The sequence below is a fragment of the Trachymyrmex septentrionalis genome, unplaced genomic scaffold, assembly GCF_001594115.1.
Source record: "Trachymyrmex septentrionalis isolate Tsep2-gDNA-1 unplaced genomic scaffold, Tsep1.0 scaffold241, whole genome shotgun sequence".
Taxonomy (NCBI): domain Eukaryota; kingdom Metazoa; phylum Arthropoda; class Insecta; order Hymenoptera; family Formicidae; genus Trachymyrmex; species Trachymyrmex septentrionalis.
Window position 1 is genome coordinate 306,921 of NW_017305399.1, and position 16,788 is coordinate 323,708.

Sequence of the window (16,788 nt, forward strand, 5' to 3'; positions counted from 1 at the left end):
TAGACGAACTATAAATAGTGGAAATTAAGCGGGTGAACTTGGCGGACGATCAAAGAGATTATGATAACAAGAGAACAAGCCGGCGCGGTCGGCAGCGGGACAGGTAGAGAGAAAAAGGCAGAAAATAGGCCAAAGGAAAATAATGGAGGTAAAAAGAATAGGGATTTATTGATACAAAGAAGAGAGAAAAAGAGATAAGATTTAAGGAGGAATTAAGGAGATATGCGGAAAGGAAATAGATAACTGGAAGAAAGAGATGAGAGATTGGTTAGAAGAGAAGGTCAGGGAAACAAAGAGAGAATTATATGACTGTATGGAAAGGGAGAGTAAAAGATTGAAAGAGAAAAGTTTTAGAGAAAAGTTTTAGTCAAAATAAATGGAAGAGGCAGTGGTAGGCTTAAGGGTTTGGAGGAAAAATGTAAAGGATTAGAGGTGAGTAGCTAGAAGGTAAGGTTAAAGAAAAGATTGTAAGTAGCAGTAGGAAAGGGGATAATGAGTTAGGAAAAACTAGAAGCATAATAAGTGAGAGGGGAGGGTACAGTACATATACAGGGGCAGGGTCAATTTACAATGAAGGGAGTTTAAGCAACAGAAAGGTGAGTGTTCTAAAGAGATGGGTGACAAATAGTGAAAGAGAGGAAAGGAGGAAAAATTTTTTAATCAAGGGATTAGATATAGGTAAGGAAATTAAGGTAAAGGAAAATATGCAGAAAGAGGATGGCGTAAAAGAATGGGTAAAAGACAAATTAGAGGTGGACTGTAACATAGTGGTAATCAGAGAGAGTGGAAGGGTACTAGAGGTAAGAATAGAAAGTGAAGAAGATAAAGCAATTATGGGTAATAAACATAAACTTAAGAGAGATAAGGTCTTCATAGAGAATGATTTGAGCTGGGAGGAGAGAAAATTATAAGCTATGGATAAGTTAAGGGTACGGTGGGATATTAGGGCAAAGGGATATGAGGAAACGTTAGGTAAGGGAGAGTAGAGAACCTAGTGAGGGTATGCTGGGAAGAGAAAGAGCTTATGGAACTATACATACGGCAGGGAGAGGGAAAGGTATTATAATGAAATAGGATGGGATATAGAAGCGAGAGAAGTGAAAATGGGAGAGGATAGTTTCGAAGGATTAATTAATAGAGAAAGGAAGATACAAAGACAGTAGGAAGATAACAGAATTATGAGAGCTAGATATAATAAGAAATACAAGGAAATAAGTTTAGACTGCGGGATCCCGGCATATCTTAAACAAGAAAATCTGAAGAAATGGAGTAGAGAGGATGAAGTGAGGGCCTTGATAAACTTAAGGTGTAGAAATTTAGAAAAGAACAACAAGTACTGGCTAGAAGAAAGTAGAAGGAGTTAGGTATGGTGTGGTAGAGGGAGAGACAATCTGGAGCATTATATGAAAGAATGTGAGAAAGTCAAAGGTAGATTTATTGAATTAGGTGAGAAAGGAAGTAAAGTATTAGGGAGATTGTGTGTAGAAAGATTTAGACAAGACTAAAGGAGAGATGTTAAGGAGACTGTGAAAGGATAGAGAGAGAGGAGAGAAAAAAGGGGAAGGAAAAAATTGACAGAGACAGAAAAAGCTGAAAGGACGTAAGAGTAAGAACAAAGGTTAGGATACTGTAAGGGCAAGTAGGAAAGTAAGAACTACTATAAATAGGAACTGCGAAGATAGAAGTAAGTGCGTAAGTGCGAAAAGGGCTGTGAAATGAGCTGTGATCTAGGATAAGTAGAAATAATATTCAGTAGTCAGTAATTATTGTAAAGAGAGTACAGTAAGATAGTTTTACAGTAAGATAATTTTATTATTATTATGAAGAGAATATGAAGGAAGTGGTAGTAATAGGCTATAAAGATTTAAATAAAGCTTTAAAAAGTATGGATGGATGAATGAGTTAAGGACCTTATTGTAAACCAAGTCCCCTTCTTGGCGATGTATGCTGAAGTGAAATAAATTCTATTCTATTCTATTATATATAATTGTATATAATTGTATAAAAATGTATATAAATATTTATATAATTTATATATTTATAATTATATATAAAAAAATATGTCCAGTTATATACAATTGTATATAAACTTACATATAAAATTATATATAATTATATATAAAATATTTTTTCCCAGGATTTTTTAAATGGAGAAAGGGGCCGTATTCTAAATAATTACCACAATGAATTATTATTTTCATCTACAATGTTATATGATCTACAATGAACCATGGTTCATTGTTCACTACATCAAAATGATTCATTGTAGATCTAACCTTTTTCACGATAATCTCCAAAATAATGTGGTAAAATAATACAACAGAAAAAAGTTGCTTACAGAATAATAAAGCCAAATGTGCATACAAAACTAACGCACAATAAAAAAAATGATAGATATAACAACAAAAACATAAAAAATGCGTAAAACTTACGAAAAAAATTTACTTTGCAACCCAAAATTCTTAAAATGTAATATTACATAGCCGTCCTGACGATCTGCTAGTCGACTGGGGAATCAAGGAAGAGTTCAAATGTCGTTACATGATAACAGTATAATCTGATAACATCGTATTTACGAAATATCATAATAATTCATAGTATACTACTAGTTCACCGTTGAATTATCTACTCTATATGTGAATTATTATTCTTTACGTCGGCAGAGATAATTATTATGTAGTTATGTTATATCATTTTTATCGAAGACAGGTTCTATCACGCTCTATCATCATCATTATCCTGATAGTATGTACGTCACAGGTTAAGTACATTACTCCGAGTGATTATGATTTCTATTCTAATCATCATATCATCTTGCGTATATTACAAATTTCTTGCACATAACCGATATACATATATTCTTCCCGATTACACATTTCTTCTTCTTCTTCTTCTTCTTCTTACGTTATGTTTTATCTTTTCCTATAATCGGCAGATAATGTTTTTAGAATATAGAGGAAAGGCCCCTGTTATGAGATACCGAATTCATTTTGGGTAAATGCTAGAAATCTATAGACAGTAAGCTTTAAGATAATGTTATGTAAAATTTAATTCAAATTTTATTTTTTTTATAAATTAAAGAAATGTAAAAAGTGAGCAAATCGCAAAGTGAAAAAATTGTGCTCCTAATATGAGATATTCCGAGAAATCAATAATAAAATGCAAAGTACATCAGTATTGCAATTAAAAAACTTTATTTAATGTTTCTAAAATACAAATAAACACAGCCAGTGCACGTACAAAATGAGTATGCGATACATTGTATCTAGCTGACTCGTCTTCAGGTAGTTGGAATCAAGCATCGCAGGAATAGGCACTCGATGTTTATTTCGATTGTTCTTTTTATTATTGTACAATAACATTTATACTTTAGCAACAATTTTCACTATGACATAGAAGCAAAGGTTATTTCATATTAGAAATACCCTAGGTATCTCATATTATGATTTTACGATCATCAAATCTAACTTCTATGATTAAGCAATTCAATATATCACGTATTTTTCTATTAGTATGATACTCTATCACATGAAAAATTTATTGCTAAATATTTACTTATTAAATAATAAACAAGATTTAAATAGTAAAGATTTAATAAGTAAAGATTTACTTATTAAATAATAAACAAGATTTAAAAGCTCATCTCAAAGAAACTTGAAGACATCCAAATTCTAAAATCTTATTTTGCAACGACTACAGGCATGATCTAATAATGAATTTTCCACTAAACAGTTTTCAATCCAAGAACAATAAATTCATGGTGAAACCAATAATGTTTATTAGTTTAACGGAAACGAAGCTATCTCATATTAGGCGCTTATCTCATAATAGGGGGCTTTCCCCTATTTATTCAATATCTAAATAATATTAAATATATTAAAAATACATTTTAGGGACATTATCTACTGATTAGTAAATTGTTATTTTTCCCATATAGCATGAAATATTTCAGAAATATATATATATTTCATATTTTAAATTATAAAATTATAAATTTTATATTTTAATATTATAAAAATATGTATAAGCACATATACAATTAATATGTATATTATATACTCAGTAAACGAGAATAAATTTAAATGAATAAAAATTAATTCATTTCGACATTTCCGAATTCGCGCTTTTGATTTTTCGAATCCACGAATACATCTAATTTCAACATAATGAATAGCTCTTTTGTATTTTAATTCACACATTTTAATAAAAAAATAATATAATAGAAACATAATCCTTGTGAGAATTTACTTTAGAAAGCTTAAAAAAATACTTAAAATTTATTATAGAAAAAAAATCTAAGGAATAAAGGTAAATTTGAACATTTTAAACTTTTTTTTAAAGTAATTTCAAAACTTACCTAAGAACAACTGAAAGAAGCTAACACTATGTGTCGATTATATTAAAGTCAATCTTGGAAAACTTTAAAAATTTTAAATTATTTTGGCTTAACGTTTTATAGACTTTAAATTAGCTCAAAATTTTTAAATAAATTCTTAATTACTTTAAAAACTTTAACTTCGTTAAAAGTAAATTTTCTCAAGGGTAAATTATCCAATTCAACATGATGAATAGTACATTCGTATTTCTACTCATTTGCATCCAAAAGTACTTATGTAGTAAATAAGTTAGCCATGAATACATCCTAGTTCAAAATTATAAATAAGAACAGTCTCGTTTAAATTCACTTCCATTAAAAAAAATTCAACATAGCTAATTTGTAAGCTGTGAATACATCACAGTCCAAAATTATGAAAATACGTACTTTTGTTTAAATAAAAAAAATTATAACAGAAATAATATAAGCCCTGAATTTATATCCCAGTATAGAATAAGTAAATAATACAGTATAGAATAAGAATATTTTTATTTCGATCGAAATCAATATAAAAATACTGTTCTATTTATGAAGAAAGAATTATAAATATTTATGAACAGAATTTATGCTCTCAGATATCAATTTATTTCAATCCAGCTCCAGGCTCTAAAACACGAATTCGGATCAATTAAAATGAATTGTAATTTTTAATTCATTTCAATCCATTCTCGTTTATTGGATACACATATAATATGTATATGTATATACAAATAATATACAGGGTATTTGATAAGTGTTGAAAACATGTGTTCCCGCCATTAACCTCATTGGTCGTGTCGCCACTGGGCGCTACCTACGCTTTCTGAATCTAGTCAGACGCTCGCTTACCTTGGCACTTCACGCACTGTTTTTTCGTAACCATCGTATCTTTTTCCTTTTTCTTTATAAGACTCAGTACATATTAAAATACTTTCATATTTCACATCTCTGTGTCTCATCGTTTATATCAATCCTTCAAACCAGCAGATTATGAGACTTAAGTACTACTAATAAACAGTCAGACACGTTATTGTTACTGAGATTGTGAGGTTAATATGATCGAGAGACGGCAGTCTAACAAGAAGTAAGAATGACCACTGAAAGCTCGCTGAGAGATATTAGAGTTACTATGGTAAGCTCATGAAAGTAACTTAAGGTCGTTGGAAGATTGAAGTCCGTAATGTTCTTGAGAGTTATCAAATTTGGGAAATCAGCACCGGGAAAACGGCAAAGCCGAATGAGGTGGCGTGGTTACCAATATAAAGGAAATTGATGACTGAAAAGTAAAGCAAGGCACGGTTATACGATCAACTCTAGACGACACAACGTTTAATCAGGTATGTGACTATGAAATGTCAGCAGACATTATGAAAAGGATCAAAGCTTTTTACGAACCGAAGACGTTAAATGCTTTATTAGAACTGTTACGAACGAGTTCTTTAGTTATTCATGGAAGTCAAATGATACAGTTGGTACATTCGTAGCAGGGCTGAAAGTTATTATACGTAAAATTGAAGCCCTAGATTCAGAAGATTTTGGAAATAAGTTTAATGAAAAGCTTATAATGTCAAAGATTTTAGGATGCCTATTGAAGAGCTTCGACAGTTTTGTTACAAACTGGTCCATTTTATCAGATGAGATTTCTTTGGAACTCTTTTTAAAGAAACTTGCCAATGTTGAAAGGAATATTGAAGAACGTTCAAATGATGTATCAGGTGAAGTATTCAAATCGCAATTTAAGTTAATGAGCGATCAGGCAATGAAATCCTTTAGAAAGAAATTTAGAGGCAAATGTCATAATTGCGGTAAAACGGGACATTTGAAGCGAGATTGCAGGTTAAAATCAGAGAAGTCGGAGAAAACTGAGAAAAATGAAGCATCCAGTTCGCGAAAAGGAAAGAAAGAGTCAAAGGAGAAACTGTAAAAGAAATGTCTGCATTCATTGTTTATAAATCAAGGTACGAAGGCTCTATTATTGCAGATTCTGGTGCCAGTGTTCATCTCACAAGTAATATTGAATGATTTTCCTCACTTAAGAAGTTGGATGTGCCACTTGTATTAAACATTGCCGATGGTAAAATATTAGAAGCTACTCACGTCGGTGATATACAAATTGAGAAGTCAATTAATGGCATTAAATGGGAAAAACGAATGTGGAAATCAGTATACTACTGCGAAAATGTAGGTAGTGAATCACTATTTTCAACGACATTTATGGAAAGGATCAGAGGCTATGGATTCTATCATTGAAATGGAATTATGCGAATGATGGATAGACGGAAGACAATTCTTGGCGGAAAGAGGATTGGTAATCAATATAAACCTTTCATTCGTATCATGCCACCACTAGTTTCTGCAAAGATTGCTCGATTAATTGAATTGTGGCATCAGTTTTGGTCATGTTAGTGACAATGTGATACGAGCAATGGCGAAAAATAATCTTGTTGATGGTCTTGAAATAATTCTAAAGAAAAGAAACGATTGTGATTCCTGTCAATTTGGAAAACAGACAATTAGTTCACATCCCATTCGAGGAAGTCATGAATGTCTTCCAGGTCAACATTTTCATTCTGACATGTTCGAGTTACGTCGTGGAATAAATGCAAGTACTTTTTGAGTCTGAAGGATGAAGCATCTGATTATCACAGAATCTTCTTCATGAAATCAAAAGAAGATGTATCAAGTATTCTGAAGATTTTTCCAAGATGCAGAAAAGGAAACAGGTAGAAAAGTAATTTCGTTGAGGACGCACAACGGAACAGAGTATGTAAATGACAAGGTGAAGGAAGTTCTCCGAGAAATGAATATTACACATGAGCTATCGCCGCTTAATGTGAAGCAGTGTAATGGTATGGCTGAACAAGAAAACCGTACACTATGTGATACTGCTCGGTCATTACTATTTAATACTGACCTTTCAAAAACGGATCGTCATCTGTTGTGGACCACTGTTGAAACAGTGGCGTATCTTCGTAATCGAGTACCAAATCGAGGAATTACGACTACGAATTCATATTTTGAATGATATGAAAGGAAGCTCAGTATAACTCATCTAAGGACTTTTGTTCGCATTTATGACTCAATAAAACATAAAATGAATCCCAAGGCTAAAAAGATGATATTGGTTGGATACGATCGTTTCACTGACAAAACGTATCGGGTTTTCGATTCTGAGAAGAAGATTGTGAAACAAGATGTTACAATAGAGAATATAACGAGTACAACTGAACAAGTTCTTTTCCCATTGTCATCTAAAAAGTAAGAGGAGGATTCTGAAGAATTGCTTGATGATACGAGGGCAAGTCAATAAGTTTTTAGAAAAACATAGTAAAACATATTTTTTTGATCAATTCATTTTTATTTCTCAACATAGTCTCCTTTCAGCTCGATACACTTGATCCAACGATTCTACAACTTTTTCAAGCCGTCCGAATAATATGATTTGTCCAACCCTTCAAAATAAGCCTCTGTTTCGGCAATGAGCTGCTCTCTAGTGGTGAATCTCTTTCCTCCGAACCATTTCTTCAGGGTTGGAAATAGTCGCAAGGGGCTAAATCTAGCAAATACTCGTATGCTAAAAATATGGGGAAGCAATTCGTAGCGGAATTCGTTGAATTTGGCCATCGGTGCCGGGCACGTATGAAACCGTGCATTGTCTTGATAGAAGGGCACTATCTTCTTTGCCAAATGGGGACGTTTTTTCTTTAAAATGTTGTTGAAAGGATCAATAAGGCTGCATAGTAATCGCCACTGATTGTTTGCTTCGACGAAGGTAATCGATATGAATTATATCGATGATTTCTGGCGTAGCAACCTCAATTGGACTTCCCGAACAAGGTGCATCACATGTAGATGTATGACCACGTTTAAATTCATTCATCCAATTGTATACATACAGTCGCAAACGCTGGTGCAGATGTGCTATGAACATTATTCAACTTGGCTTTGATTTCTTTTGGCGTTAAACTTTTCATATGTAGATGTTTGATCACTGCACGAAATTCGTTTTTTTCCATTTTGCAAAAAATACAAAGGTTGTTCGCTTTAATCGTCTATAGAAATGAAACCACGCAATAAATTCTGCTCAAAATTTGACAGTAATCAGCTGAAAGATGCTACTTGTCAAAAAGTAATGTGACATGACACTGCGAGTGCCCTTTGACAGATTTTCTAAGAACTTATTGACTTGCCCTCGTAAGTCTCAGGTCAAGGATAATACAGGATCTGATGATGATTCTAATGATAAATTTTACTCAGACAAAGGAGAGATAATTAAAAGTTCACCGGAGCCTCAGGAAAAAAGAGGACGGCCACCAGGATCACGATCTTATCAGAAATCAGTACCTCTGTCAGACTGAGTGTTGCGGGATAGGATGGACAAGTCAACTCGTATTGCTGCAATGAAAGTATCCTTGGATCCAATTTCGTATGAAGGTGCGATTTCAAGAGAGGACTCCGAAGCAAGCAATGGATAGTGAAATGTCATCTCTGTACTCAAGAATAAAACGTGAGAACTCAAATCTCTTCCAGATGAACAACCTGTAGTTTCATGTCAATGGATTTTCAAATCAAAATTGCAGTCTAATGATATAATTGAACGTTACAAGATAAGACTGGTTGCTCGGGGATTTAGTCAAACACAAGATATAGATTATTTTAAGACTTTCACCTGTTGTACGTTATGAGTCGGTAAGAGCAATTTTAACTGTAGCAACTAAATACAATATGGAACTGGTACAGTTTGATGTGAAGACGGCCTTTCTGAATAGTTTAGGAAAACATATACATGGAACAACTCAAAGAATATGAAGATGGAACAGGGCATGTATATCACTTAATAAAAGGACATTATGAACTCAAACAAGCGCCCAGAAACTGGAATGATAAATTCTATAACTTTGTCAAGTCGATTTTAAACAATCAGAAGCGGATCCATGCATTTTTGTAAGGGATGCTCATCTAGATAACTGGATGTTGCTATCTTTGTATGAAGATGATGGCTTAATAGCATGTAAACGAAAAGAAGTATTGGATACTTTTGTTTCTTCACTGGTCTCAGAGATTACATGTCATGAACCAACGTGCTATGTTGGAATGGAAATAACTCGCGATCGAACGAGAGGAACGCTTTGTATTAGGTGTACAAAAAAGTTCTGAGCTTTAGATTTGATACAACCGAAATAACAATTTAAATTTTATATATCTTCCCGCCCTTTTGGGGTTTTAAAACAGTAACATTTAACCTCCTGAAATGCGATACGGTTTGGCGTTTGATGCACATAACCTCAAAAATCAGTAGTGTTCACGATGGCAATTACAAAAGAGCATATTCGATTTTCCATCCACTTCGCGTTTCATCTGAAGAAAAATGCTGCTGAAGCCACTGAAATGATTTGTGCTGCATATGGAGAGAACGCTGTAAGTCATGCAACATGCAAAAGGTGGTATCAAAAGTTTCGCCAAGGAGATTTCAGTCTTAAAGATGAATCGCGTGCTGGACGCCCTGAAAAGATTGAAACGGACGAATTGCAAGCACTGCTGGATATAAACTCTGCGCAAACTGAAAAGGAGCTTGCAGAACAGCTTGGCGTTACGCAGCAAGCCATTTCCGTACGATTACATACGATGGGAAAGGGAATTTTACAAAAAAAAGCTCAGAACTTTTTTGTACACCTAATATTAATCAACAGGGATACATTTCACAAGTGTTATGTCGTTTTGGAATGGAAGATTGTAAATCTGCAAAATCCTCATCTACTGAATTGACTGAAGCCGAAGGTGAAGAAAATCGCTTTCTTTATCGGGAAGCAATTGATTGTTTAAATTATGTTACTATAATATAAAGACCGGATATTTCACGTGATAAGAAGGCTTGCTCGATATTCAAACAACCCACAATCATTTCACTGGAAAGCAGCAAAGCGTGTTATAAAATATCTCAAAGGCACAATTGATGTTTCATTATACTTCTGTGGAGAATCATCAGATGAATTAATTGGATATTGTGATTCCGATTATGCTGGTGAATTAAAAGAAAGAAGATCAACATTTGGATGTGTTTTTCTTATCCATGGCGGATTAATTGCGTGGGCATCAAGGCTACAACATATTACTGCTTTTTCGTCATCAGAGGCAGAGTATATGTCAATCTCGGAAGCATTAAAGAACTTCTATAGCTGAGGTCACTTATGCAGTCTATTGGATTAAGACAGACAAAGCCAACAGAATTGAAGGTAGATAATCAGGCAGCCATAGCGATGTCCAAGAGTTTCATAAAAGGACTAAACATATTGGAGTTCGATTTCATCGTATCAGACAAGAACAGGAAGCTGAGAAAGTCAACATTACATATGTGCCTTCAGATAAGCAAGCAGCTGACCTGTTAACAAAGTCTCTACCTTGGTATGCAATATCTCGATGCCTTATACAGATGGGGATGATGTCAAGAACAAGAGGAGATGTTGAAAAAATGTGTTTCCATTAACCTCATTGGTCGTGTCATTACTGGACGCTATCTATGCTTTCTGAATCTAGTCAGACGCTTGCTTACCTTGGCGCTTCACGCACTGTTTTTTCGTTTTTCAACATATTTTTTTCCTTTTTCTTTGTAAGACTCAGTATCTGACTCAGTCATTAAAATACTTTCATAATTCACATCTCTGTGTCTCATCGTTTATATCAATCCTTCAACCCAACAATAAGTAATGATGAAACTCTCGTATAGAGATATCGTAGAGCGGACTAAACTGACAATGAGTCGAAAATTCCTTTATCATTTTGCAATTTTCGCAATAATTAACAAGATGTCAATTACTAAAAATCACCAAATATTGGTTTTTAATAATTTTTTACGCAAGTACTATCAACTTTACAAAAAAAAAACCAATTTTTATCACTTGCTGTTTTATTTGTAAAGTTGATTTTTTTTAAAGTACTTGAATAAAAAATTATTGAAAACCAATATTCGGCGATTTTTAGTAATTAATATTTTATTATTACGAAAATTGTAAAATGGTAGAGGACTTTTCAACTTAGTTTAGTTCGCTCTATCCCCATGCGAGAGTTTTACCGTTACTTAACAAACACTCTGTATATATGCGTATGTGCGTGCGTGCGTGCTTGCGTGTACATATAACGAAGTTTAGACATTTAAATTCGAGACATGTATATTAATTATATATGTGCTTATGTATATATTTAAGTTTTTTTTAAGTTCAATCTTAAGTACAATCTTAAGATGTCATGAACCAATCAAAGAGCTGTATTAGCATCTTTAAAACATTACTTAACAAAGTCTTAAAAAAATAAATATTAATACTAATCTAAATATATATAAAAGTCAACATATGTCATATATGTACATATATGTATTGACAAATATACATGTACATGCATATATATGTAAAACTAAAAATAAAAGAAACAGGCTTAAGTGATTAACGGCCGGTCCTACCTTTTGGTAAATTTTATCTGTTATGTAAATCTGACAATCCGCGTATGTAATTGGGTAATTTTCCTATTTACTCAACAGGTAAAATTTATCAAAAGGTAGAACAACCGGGCCTAAATCTATCAAATTAAATAATCCCAATATGAGTCAACATAGGATGTTCACATGCAAATTAAAGTATACACATACATGCATCTGCGTATTATTCTTGATTTTCTCTTAATATAATATTGTTTTTATATTTGTCGATTTTTTAAATATTTCCTATATATTTAGACCCGTATTCATATTTTTTATTTCAAGACCTTTTTAGTAATATCTTAAAATGCTAATACAACTCTCTGATTGATTTATAACTAAGATTGTACTTAAGATAGTCTCAAATGTAAGAATCGACTATGGATATCGGTCTTAATATCATTTTATTTTTTATCTTATATATTTTTAAGCTGCTTTTGTAAACACATTTTTTACTGTAATAATTAACACTAATAAATCATGTTTTACAAATTTTAATTAAGTAGTTATTAAAATTATTAAAAATCTAAGTAGCTCTATGAACAAGAATAATACTACAAAAAAATTGCAGAGAAAATTATCGAGAATATACTACGCAATATAATACTCATATGGCAATTATTACGACAGAAATATTTAATTTTGATGTGTGTGTATTGTACGAAGCATAAAGTCACATAGTGAGTAATAATATATTGAGTAAATACAATATATGCACAAGAATCAAATCAACGTAATTACATTTTACAACGATTCAAAACGAATGAAAGTCTGTGAGCAGATCGTCGATTAAGTAGGAATTCGAATTAAGGAATTATTTGTGTTTAGCAAGCGTGCCGCTAGCTCATGCGTGTCGCAACATACAGATTATGCTACAGTATACTATAGTACTGCTTGTTCGTCGACAACCTATCTGACCGGTTCTTGACCAACCGCACCTGACCAACGGCAACAAACGGGAGGAACGAAATGGAATGCCTTTCTCCGTTGATTCTTCTGGATAACCGAATGAGACCGCAGCTCACGATATTTCTTGAATTCGAACTCAATTTGTGGTAAATCATATAATTAAAAATATTAGTCGCATATTTCGATCGATTCAATCATTTCGCAATCAATGACTTATTGCAAAATCTATACGCGAAAGGCTAAGAACGAATAAGACCTCTTTTCTCGACAATATCTCGATTCTACTTTCTTCGCCTTAAAAAAATTTTCAAATTATTCCAAATAGTAATTAATATAATTCAGATTTCTAAAAATTTCGCAGTAAATGAAATCACATTCGCTATATCGGTGTTCAATTTCTCGCACCAATATAAATAACACGAGATAATTTACTCCAGCGATTGGAATAATTTTGTGCGAGGAATGACTTTCTACTTACCCAAAAGTGGCTCATAATATTAACGTCCATCGTCCTGATAATAAATTCGTCCGGAGTGTCCAGAAATTTCATTCCCGTAACGATGCCCGCATTATTGATAAGAACCGTTACCTATAATATATTATCTAATTAAAAGTAAAATAAGTAAAATAAGAAAAAATTAAAAGTAAAATAAGAAAAAATAATTGTTTTTTATTGAAAGTGTTATTTCAAGCTTGTACGAATTTTTTTGTGCTTGCAAAGAAATGAATACTTGCACTCAAGTAAAAATAACGATTAGAGAAAGTATGCATAATACATATTATACTGAACATAAAATGTCAGAGTTATATCTAAAACCACAAAAAGCCATGTTTTTCGTAGTTCTTAAAATCGAACTCACATACCGAGCCCAGCGTACCGCAATACTATAGCGTAACATAAACAACTTTATAATATTGTCAAAAAAGTTTTCATCGCGCGATGAACTTGGCTAATCGCAGATAATTCGTTTCCTAAAAAGACGCTTCTTTCACACTGTATCAAGCATTCGTAAGCTACTCATATTGTCAACACGTGATATAAATCAAAACTAATAACAAAGAAAATAATCTTAGCGTGCATTCCGAGTTACGCATGAAGCGCATGATATATCGTTTTATTTTTCTTTGTTATTTGATGAACAACAAGAATAAACAATGCATCATGCACTTCATGCGTACTCGGAACACACCCCTTAAATGCATTGATATTATAATTTATAAGCAAATTTTTAGATAAGAGAAGAGCCTTTAACCTATTTGTCTTTCGACATTATGTTTCGAGCAAACATATTTTCGATTAATTTTATTTGATTAATTTTACTAAATAATTAATAGAATAATTTTTACTAAATAATTAATGGAATCATTTTAACTCGATATAACTTTTTGTGAACGCGATAAACGATACTATTCTCTATGATACTATTATCATATGTTTGTAACATATTTATACTTGTAACTTATTTAAACTGGAATAATTTTAATCTTTCATAAAACAATATTATCAAAATACCAGAGTTGGCAAACTTTACTTTTCAGTTACTCTGTCGTTACTTTTTATGGTAAACAATTTGATGACAATGTTGCAATTTTTTATGATGGCAACACTAACTAACTAAACGCTAAGGCTGTGTTAAGATTAAAAAAGTAATTTTGAAAAGTTACTTGTCACCATTACGCGTTACTTACTAAAAAAAAGTAATAAGTAACGAATAAAAAGTGACGCGTTACAAATTAGGAATTATTTTTTCCAATAACGAATGACTTTTTCAACCCATTACAAGTAACAGTTGACTTTTCTAACTTCGATGTTAGCATTAACGTCATAAAAAATTCACCATGTGAATCATTACCAAATAGTTATAACAAGGTAACGACGTTACAAGTAACTCGTTACTTGCCAACCTGCAAAATACGTAATAATTGTATTTACCTTGCCGATCTCTTCTCTGATAATTTTAGCCTTTTTATATATGTCTGTTCGATCGCACAAGTCGCAAACGTAGCCATAACACGTACCTCCGGCCGCCCGAACAAGTTTAACAGTTTCCTCAATGCCTGAAATAAAATAAAAACTGTTCGAAAACGCTATATGTCTTATATTTATATAATATTTCAATAGCAATAATTACGTGTACGTCTTACATCTTCTATTCGGAAAACAAATTTGTATTATGAGGTGTAAGTGAAATACTACAAGTCAAATTTACAAGATAGAAGAAAGTCTCAAGAGAAAAGAAAAGTAATTTTTACATTAGTTGCGTTCAGCAGAATGTTTACTTTCCTACTGTTTGCAAGTTTTCTTCACGCTCATTGGATACTTTTATATCCGAAAATATAATCCAATCAGGGTGAAGAAAATTTCCAACAATTACAAAATAAACATTCTGAAACGCGACTATTACAAAATCATTGTTGCTTTCTTGTTGATTCTAATCGACTTTGTTTTAACATTGCAGACTTATAAGCAATGTTCTATTTTAGAAGAAATAGTGATCCATTATTATTATCCCTATAAAAAATTTTCAATTATACATGTATAAACATTACACGCTGCTCTGGTGCAAAAAAGACCCCGCAAAAACCTTATGGAAATTGAATTTCGGTCGAATTGGCTGAAAATTTGATATGTTGTAGATCTTATTGTCTTAATAAAAAGTCTTCGCAGGCATAATTATAATGAACCATTTCATTTCTATGACTCATTTTTTAAAACTGGTTAATATAATATTACAATATTTTATTTTCAACGAGTTCGATGCGTTACTATGTCATTATTTGCATTTCTATTTATATTTTTAAGTAAAGAGTTATAAAGATAAATTGATAGATAATATTGATTGGTTCTCACAATTCGGAGTGTTTGATTATTGTGAGTCTTTTTGCCTCTCACAAATTGAGGTGCTTGTTTATTTGGAGTCCCTCCGCCTCTCACAATCGGGATGGTTAAATCTCTAAAATCAAGTTGTCGATCTCGATACCTTTATAGCTTTTTTATAAGAAGCAATCAATTCAACTTATCCTTATAATATTTTTTTACTTAAAAATATACACAAAATTGCAAATAGTGACATAGGAATGTATCGTACTCATTGAAAATAAGATATTATAGTATATTAGCTCATTTTAAAAAAAAGACACCTCGTAAAAGTGAAACAATTCATTAGAGGGGATTGTGCCCGTGGAAATTTTTTATCAACAAGATCTTCAACATATCAAATTTTCAGCCAATTCGACCGAAATTCAATTCTCATAAGATTTATGCGGATCCTTTGTGAGAGTTTATCTGAAAAATATAAAAAAAGATAATAAATTCTGATATATTGTATTTAGACAGATATTGTCGAAACTTGGAAATATCTCATTTTGTCTGTAATATACTGTAATATCTCATTTTGTTTGTAATTATACGAATTTGTCCGAATTTATCCGAATTTGTACGAATTTGTATATTTTGACAATTTTGAATAAAAACAATTTAGAAAAAAGTTTAGAATAAATTCGAACATATTTTGACTCTACATTTCGGACAATTTTGGACACATTGGGATAAATTTTTCCACCATGGTAATAATTACCAACACCTAATATTAAAAAAAATAATACTTTACACATACGCGCATGCGCGCGCGCACCAAAAATTGCAAATAATAACTTAAAATTATAATCTTAAAATTTTAATTGTATAATAAATATTAACATTCCATTATACATAATCTAATAATTTTATTATTTTTGGATTTGTAAAATAATAAAAATTATTAAATAACTTTTAATAATTTTAATATAAGTTCTTAATATTATATGTGTCTTTACTAATACCTCATTTTCAAGTTGCGTTAAAAATTTATTAAACACATGTGCAAATCATTTGTAAATAAATGATAATTGATAAGCAATTTAATTCAATTCGTGATATTATTACAGTAGTTTAATTGCGTTTATAAGTCCAGAAAACCAATTCGGCGCGTAATTTAAATAACTACAAATATGGTATATATGCATGTATTGTACATATAATATACATGTAATATATATATATATATATATATATATA

At 31.8% G+C, this 16,788-nt stretch overlaps 1 protein-coding gene across 6 annotated transcripts in view; it reads right to left on the bottom strand.

Annotated features, from left to right (window-relative positions):
* The window catches only part of LOC108748799 (epidermal retinol dehydrogenase 2-like), a 48,146-nt gene that overhangs the window by 14,377 nt on the left and 16,981 nt on the right, over nt 1-16,788 (bottom strand). For all 6 annotated transcript variants that reach the window (XR_001939324.1, XR_001939325.1, XR_001939323.1 and 3 more), the window contains 2 exons: nt 14,665-14,789; nt 13,210-13,320 (listed from right to left, as the gene is read on the bottom strand). Coding sequence is in view for 3 of the 6 variants with exons in the window: in XM_018487157.1 (XP_018342659.1) it covers nt 13,210-13,320; nt 14,665-14,789 (236 nt within the window). In the remaining 3 variants the exon portion in view is untranslated. The remainder of the gene's footprint in view (nt 1-13,209; nt 13,321-14,664; nt 14,790-16,788) is intronic.